Here is a 7671-nt window from a genome sequence, read left to right as displayed (position 1 = left end):
CACACAGAGACACGCACACACACACACAGAGACACCACACACACACACACACAGAGACACACACAGACACGCACACACACACCGAGACACACACAGACACGCACCACACACACGCACACAACACACACACACACACAAACACCACACACACACACACACAGAGACACACACACACACACACACAAGACACGACACACACACACACACACACACACACACACCACACACACAGAGACACGCACCACACACACACCACACACACAGAGACACACACACACACACAAACACACACACACAGAATCTATTCATTATGATGCAGCTACGTGTTCTGCTGCACTGAATCAAATTACAGCTCGCGGTGTGTGTGTGTGTGTGTGTGTGTGTGTGTGTGTGTGTGTGTGTGTGTGTGTGGTGTGTGTGTTGTGTGTGTGTGTGTGTGTGTGTACTGTGTTGTGTGGTGTGGTGTGTGTGTGTTGTGTGTGTTTACTCTGTGTGTGTGTGTGTTGTGTGTGTGGTGTGTGTGTACTGTGTGTGTGTGGTGTGTGGTTTGTGTCCTGTGTGTGTGTGTGTGTGTGTGTGTGTGGGTGTGTGTCTGTGTGTGTAATGTGGTTATACAGCTGCTCCTGAACAACAACAGGCTCTAAACTGTCAGAGCTGAAAACGCCCGTTAAAAAAATAAATATTTATATATATATATATATTTTTATATATATATTATGGCATGCCGTTTAGGAAATAATATATATATATATGAAGTTTATCCATCTGAATATATGGAATGAAAGTCTGAATCTATGGAATGAAAGTCTGAATATATGGAATGAAGTCTGAATATATGGAATGAAGTCTGAATATATGGAATGAAAGTCTGAATATATGGAATGAAGTCTGAATATATGGAATGAAAGTCTGAATATATGGAATAAAGTCTGAATATATGGAATGAAGTCTGAATATAGGAATGAAGTCTGATATATGGAATAAGTCTGAATATATGGAATGAAAGTTGGAATACATTGACAGAAATGTCACCAAAGGGATACCTTTCTGAATTCACTGGATTTACAAAATGGCATCGGCTGAATAGTCCAATACTTTGTTGACTGCAGGTTTTTTTGCAACAACTGGTCATACTCCAAACGACACAAACAGTTTGGAAATTAGATAGCGTCCCTTGAGGATCATATTTCCATTATTGCGACATTCTTAGTGCTTATAAGCAATCCTGTTCAACAAACGTTGCCGAAAGAACATTATCATCATTGTTGAAGGAATTTATGAGTCTCTTTGGGAGATGTCGGCAGAAGTAACCTTCAACTGGAAGCTAATGGTGTGGGCACTGGATACGGTTACCAGTATTTTGCCCGTACATGCATTTGCCAGAGTGTTATAATCTCTTCATTGCTCAAAATAGCTGACACTAGATTCCTAGCCGATTCACTCATAGCGTCCACATTTGTTACATCCTGATAACAGCCACAACACAAGATGGCGCCAGCGCCGTAATGACGTCAGCTTTCATTCCAATATTTCAGCTTTCATTCCATATATTCAGCTTTCATTCCATATATTCAGACTTTCATTCCATATATTCAGCTTTCATTCCATATATTCAGACTTCATTCCATATATTCAGACTTTCATTCCATATATTCAGACTTTCATTCCATATTCAGACTTTCATTCCATATATTCAGACTTTCATTCCATATATTCAGCTTTCATTCCATATATTCAGACTTCATTCCATATATTCAGACTTCATTCCATATATTCAGACTTTCATTCCATATATTCAGACTTCATTCCATATATTCAGACTTCATTCCATATATTCAGACTTTCATTCCATATATTCAGACTTTCATTCCATATATTCAGACTTTCATTCCATATATTCAGACTTCATTCCATATATTCAGACTTTATTCCATATATTCAGACTTCATTCCATATATTCAGACTTTCATTCCATATATTCAGACTTTATTCCATATATTCAGACTTCATTCCATATATTCAGACTTTATTCCATATATTCAGACTTTATTCCATATATTCAGACTTCATTCCATATATTCAGACTTCATTCCATATATTCAGACTTCATTCCATATATTCAGACTTTCATTCCATATATTCAGACTTTATTCCATATATTCAGACTTCATTCCATATATTCAGATGGATAAACTTCATATATATATATATTATTTCCTAAACAGCATGCCATACTATATATATAAAAATATATATATATAAAAATATATATATATATATATAAAAATATATATATATATATATAAATATTTATAAATGTATATTTTATTATAAAAAATAGAGGTTAAATATTATAAATATAAAACAGTGAATATTACAGGAAAACATCTGATTCATTTGATGAAATAAAAACTGAAATGGACATTAGAGACAAAGAGACATAGATGTCCTCTGTGACGTTGAGGCTGTCTCTGAGAACATGTCTCTCCTTCTTGTCTCCTTCTCTTCTCCTTGTCCTCTCCTTGTCCTCTCCTTCTTGTCTCCTTCTTGTCTCCTTGTCCTCTCCTTCTTGTCTCCTTCTCTTCTCCTTGTCCTCTCCTTCTTGTCTCCTTCTCTTCTCCTTGTCCTCTCCTTGTCTCCTTGTCTCCTTGTCCTCTCCTTCTTGTCTCCTCTTCTCCTTGTCCTCTCCTTGTCCTCTCCTTGTAGTCTCCTTCTTGTCTCCTTGTCCTCTCCTTCTTGTCTCCTTGTCCTCTCCTTCTTGTCTCCTTCTCTTCTCCTTGTCCTCTCCTTCTTGTCTCCTTCTCTTCTCCTTGTCCTCTCCTTCTTGTCTCCTTCTCTTCTCCTTGTCATCTCCTTGTCCTCTCCTTGTCTCCTTCTTGTCTCCTCTTCTCCTTGTCCTCTCCTTGTAGTCTCCTTCTTGTCTCCTTGTCCTCTCCTTCTTGTCTCCTTCTCTTCTCCTTGTCCTCTCCTTGTCGTCTCCTTGTCCTCTCCTTCTTGTCTCCTTGTCCTCTCCTTCTTGTCTCCTTGTCCTCTCCTTCTTGTCCTCTCCTTCTTGTCTCCTTCTCTTCTCCTTGTCCTCTCCTTGTCCTCTCCTTGTTGTCTCCTTCTTGTCTCCTTGTCCTCTCCTTCTTGTCTCCTTCTCTTCTCCTTGTCCTCTCCTTGTCGTCTCCTTGTCCTCTCCTTCTTGTCTCCTTGTCCTCTCCTTCTTGTCTCCTTCTCTTCCCCTTGTCCTCTCCTTCTCGTCTCCTTGTCATCTCTTTCTTGTCTCCTTTTTGTCTACTTGTTGTCTCCTTCTCATCTCCTTGTCCTCTCCTTCTTGTCTCCTTGTCCTCTGCTTGTTGTCTCCTTCTCGTCTCCTTGTCCTCTCCTTCTTGTCTCCTTGTCCTCTCCTTGTCGTCTCCTTGTCCTCTCCTTCTTGTCTCCTTGTCCTCTCCTTCTTGTCTCCTTGTCGTCTCCTTGTCGTCTCCTTCTCGTCTCCTTGTTGTCTCCTTGTCGTCTCCTTGTCGTCTCCTTCTCGTCTCCTTGTTGTCTCCTTGTTGTCTCCTTGTTGTCTCCTTCTCGTCTCCTTGTCGTCTCCCTCTCCTCTCCTTCTCGTCTCCTTTCCTAGCCTGGACATCGTGATGAAGTCTTCCTCCTCTCCTTCTCGTCTCCTTTCCTAGCCTGGACGTCGTGATGAAGTCTTCCTCCTCTCCTTCTCGTCTCCTTTCCTAGCCTGGACGTCGTGATGAAGTCTTCCTCCTCTCAGAACAACCGTCCACCCACAGCTGGCCCACATGTGTTCTCATGTTGCTAGGCTACAGTGCAGGGAGGTTGCTAGGTTACAGTGCTGACAGATAACTGTAACTGAGAGAAGATCTGATGTAACTGGGGCAGGGTAAATACTGGGGTAACTGTACCTGCAGACTGCCCCTGGGGCAGGGTAAATACTGGGGTAACTGTACCTGCAGACTGCCCCTGGGGCAGGGTAAATGCTGGGGTAACTACCTGCAGACTGCCCCTGGGGCAGGGTAAATGCTGGGGTAACTGTACCTGCAGACTGCCCCTGGGGCAGGGTAAATGCTGGGGTAACTGTACCTGCAGACTGCCCCTGGGGCAGGGTAAATGCTGGGGTTACTGTACCTGCAGACTGCCCCTGGGGCAGGGTAAATACTGGGGTAACTGTACCTGCAGACTGCCCCTGGGGCAGGGTAAATACTGGGGTAACTGTACCTGCAGACTGCCCCTGGGGCAGGGTAAATGCTGGGGTTACTGTACCTGCAGACTGCCCCTGGGGCAGGGTAAATACTGGGGTAACTGTACCTGCAGACTGCCCCTGGGGCAGGGTAAATGCTGGGGTTACTGTACCTGCAGACTGCCCCTGGGGCAGGGTAAATGCTGGGGTTACTGTACCTGCAGACTGCCCCTGGGGCAGGGTAAATGCTGGGGTTACTGTACCTGCAGACTGCCCCTGGGGCAGGGTAAATGCTGGGGTAACTGTACCTGCAGACTGCCCCTGGGGCAGGGTAAATGCTGGGGTTACTGTACCTGCAGACTGCCCCTGGGGCAGGGTAAATACTGGGGTAACTGTACCTGCAGACTGCCCCTGGGGCAGGGTAAATGCTGGGGTTACTGTACCTGCAGACTGCCCCTGGGGCAGGGTAAATGCTGGGGTAACTGTACCTGCAGACTGCCCCTGGGGCAGGGTAAATGCTGGGGTTACTGTACCTGCAGACTGCCCCTGGGGCAGGGTAAATGCTGGGGTTACTGTACATGCAGACTGCCCCTGGGGCAGGGTAAATGCTGGGGTTACTGTACATGCAGACTGCCCCTGGGGCAGGGTAAATACTGGGGTTACTGTACCTGCAGACTGCCCCTGGGGCAGGGTAAATGCTGGGGTTACTGTACCTGCCGACTGCCCCTGGGGCAGGGTAAATACTGGGGTAACTGTACCTGCAGACTGCCCCTGGGGCAGGGTAAATGCTGGGGTTACTGTACCTGCAGACTGCCCCTGGGGCAGGGTAAATACTGGGGTAACTGTACCTGCAGACTGCCCCTGGGGCAGGGTAAATGCTGGGGTTACTGTACCAGCAGACTGCCCCTGGGGCAGGGTAAATGCTGGGGTTACTGTACCTGCAGACTGCCCCTGGGGCAGGGTAAATGCTGGGGTAACTGTACCTGCAGACTGCCCCTGGGGCAGGGTAAATGCTGGGGTTACTGTACCTGCAGACTGCCCCTGGGGCAGTACTCGGTGATGATGCACATGTTGGGGGGGTCGATGCAGGCGCCGATGAACCGGGTCAGGTGCTCGTTCTGAACGTCTCGCATCTGAAAAACAAAGTGAACCATAACGACCTGGCTCGTGGGGGGGTAACTTCCTCGTGATGCCCCGAGAGGGGGGGCCTCGTGATTTCCGGGGGGGGGGGGGCAGTTGTTCTTACATGCTTCAGCTCAAACAGAACCTTCCGGGTCAGCTCCACGCGCTTCCTGTTGAGGTACTTGATGGCGGCGAGGTTTCCCTGCAGGAGACAGACAGATGACATCATCGGGCTGTTCTCCGTCACCGCGGGGGGGTAAGGGGGGGGTAAAAGGTGGGAGGGGGGGGGCAGACCTTGTAGTAGCCGGTCTTTGTGTAGATCTGGAAGTTTCCCTCCATCGTCAGCAGAGAACCACAGTTAGACCCCTTCTGGAGAGAGAGAAGACACGGGATTGGTCCGTTAGTGTTGTGTGTTTCTCTGTGTGTGTGTGTGTGTGTGTGTGTGTATCTGTGTGTGTGTGTGTCTGTGTCTGTGTGTGTGTGTGTGTGTGTGTATATGTGTGTGTGTGTGTGTGTGTGTGTGTATCTGTGGTGTGTGTGTGTGTGTCTGTGTCTGTGTGTGTGTGTGTGGTGTGTGTGTGTCTGTGTCTGTGTGTGTGTGTCTGTGTGTGTGTGTGTCTGTGTCTGTGTGTGTGTGTGTCTCTGTTTGTGTGTGTGTGTGTGTGTTTGTGTGTGTGTGTGGTGTGTGTGTGTCAGTGTGTGTGTGGTGTGTGTGTGTGTGTGTGTCTGTGTCTGTGTGTGTGTGATATGTGTGTGTGTGTGTGTCTGTGTGTGTGTGTATATGTGTGTGTGTGTGTGTGTGTCTCTGTTTGTGTGTGGTGTGTGTGTGTGTGTCAGTGGTTGTGTGTGTGGTGTGTGTGTGTGTGTGTGTGTGTGTGTGTGTGGTGTGTGTGTGTGTGGGTCAGTGTGTGTGCACTCGTTCTTATATCCTGGTGGGGTCCCTGACCTGACATATGACTCACCCCATGGGACCGGTTTTCCCGTGGGGACCGAAACCCGGTCCCCAGAGGCACAAGCATTGGAATCAATAGAAAACAGCCTGCTGATAGCCTGGTGCAATTTTCTTGAAAAAAAAATGGTCCCCATCGGTCAGATTTTCACACAAAGTGTGTGTGCCCTAGTGGTCAGAGGGGGTATTACAGTGTGTGAAACTGCACGGTGGGGTCTTTCACCTGACAAAGTGTATAAGTGTGTATATCATATAAGACTCATATTTTTGTGAATATCTTTGGTCTATTCACTTTAATGTGATCAGAACTTTAATGTTATTAAATTTGTTTTACCAAAATACCATTTAATCATCAAACGTCCTTTGAAAAAGGTTTTATTCTTTGAAAAAAACACTATAAACATATCAATTAATAATTATAATTATGAAAAATTATTTTTAATATGATACTATTTTATATTTGGTTGTGTACACATGTGTGTATATATATATATACATATACATATGTATTTAGGCTTTATTCTGTGAAAAAAACACTAAGCATATCAATTCATAATTTTAAGTATAAACAATTATTTCTAATATGGTATTACTATTATGTATTTGTTTACTTACACATATGTGTATACATACACATATACATATGTGTTTATTTGTTTTATTTTATTACAGTAGTTATTTTTCTCTATAATTGATACATTACCAGGAAATTCAAAGGAGAGCAGAAATCAAAAACATTTAACATAGTAGATACTTGACACTGGTTATGTACGGGTATAAATAATTAAAATGAACCAATGTTTCATTTTGGTGACCAGGTGCCATGTGCACATTTAAAATCAGTTCCACAGCTAAAGATGATGGAAGAGATCAGCCTACGTGTGTGGACGTCTGGTTGAGCCGATGCCAAACCTGATCGGTGTTACCCGGAGCAGAAATGTGTGTTAACACCTTAACCCTGCAACCTTAGCATGGTCCATACAGAGGTCACATGTTATTATAATCTCAACTTAAATCATATTACAATAAGGTTATCTTAAGGTAAGTCTTGTTCCATTTATTTTGTAATAACACTTTATTTTAAGTGTTTTAATTCGTATTTAGGGATCCTAATTCCAATAGACGCAGCTGCTTTAAATAAACATGTTTATGTTGCACTCATCAAGATCTCATCTGAGCAGATTCCTGTCTTTCACTCATCTCTGAAATGTAGTTTGAAACTTTTACAGCCAATTTATTAAATAGTGAGATTTTATTTGAGCTTGAGAGCATAAATATAGTTAATAGATACGCCACTCAAACTGAAAGTTCAGTTAGCAACAATTATCTCCAGTTTACTCCATTATAAAGATATGGATCAGATCAGACTGTCACGGAGAGGGTGACCAACCAAACTCTGATAAATGACGTTCAGGGCCCTTTCCCAGCA

The 7671-nt window shown here is 44.3% G+C and overlaps 1 protein-coding gene across 1 annotated transcript in view; it reads right to left on the bottom strand.

Annotated features, from left to right (window-relative positions):
* Positions 1 to 5672, bottom strand: part of LOC116675926 (atrial natriuretic peptide receptor 1) — an 8977-nt gene extending 3305 nt beyond the window's left edge. The window contains exons 1-3 of the mRNA XM_032507405.1: positions 5588 to 5672; positions 5418 to 5495; positions 5200 to 5304 (exon numbers count right to left, since the gene is read on the bottom strand). Of these exons, the coding sequence (XP_032363296.1) occupies positions 5200 to 5304; positions 5418 to 5495; positions 5588 to 5632 (228 nt within the window). The 5' untranslated portion in view covers positions 5633 to 5672. The remainder of the gene's footprint in view (positions 1 to 5199; positions 5305 to 5417; positions 5496 to 5587) is intronic.
* Positions 5673 to 7671: the final 1999 nt, after the last annotated feature.

Source organism: Etheostoma spectabile, unplaced genomic scaffold (genome assembly GCF_008692095.1).
Source record: "Etheostoma spectabile isolate EspeVRDwgs_2016 unplaced genomic scaffold, UIUC_Espe_1.0 scaffold00002486, whole genome shotgun sequence".
In the NCBI taxonomy this organism is placed as follows: domain Eukaryota; kingdom Metazoa; phylum Chordata; class Actinopteri; order Perciformes; family Percidae; genus Etheostoma; species Etheostoma spectabile.
Note: the sequence above shows the minus strand (reverse complement) of the source record. Positions and strands in the feature narration are given on the sequence as shown.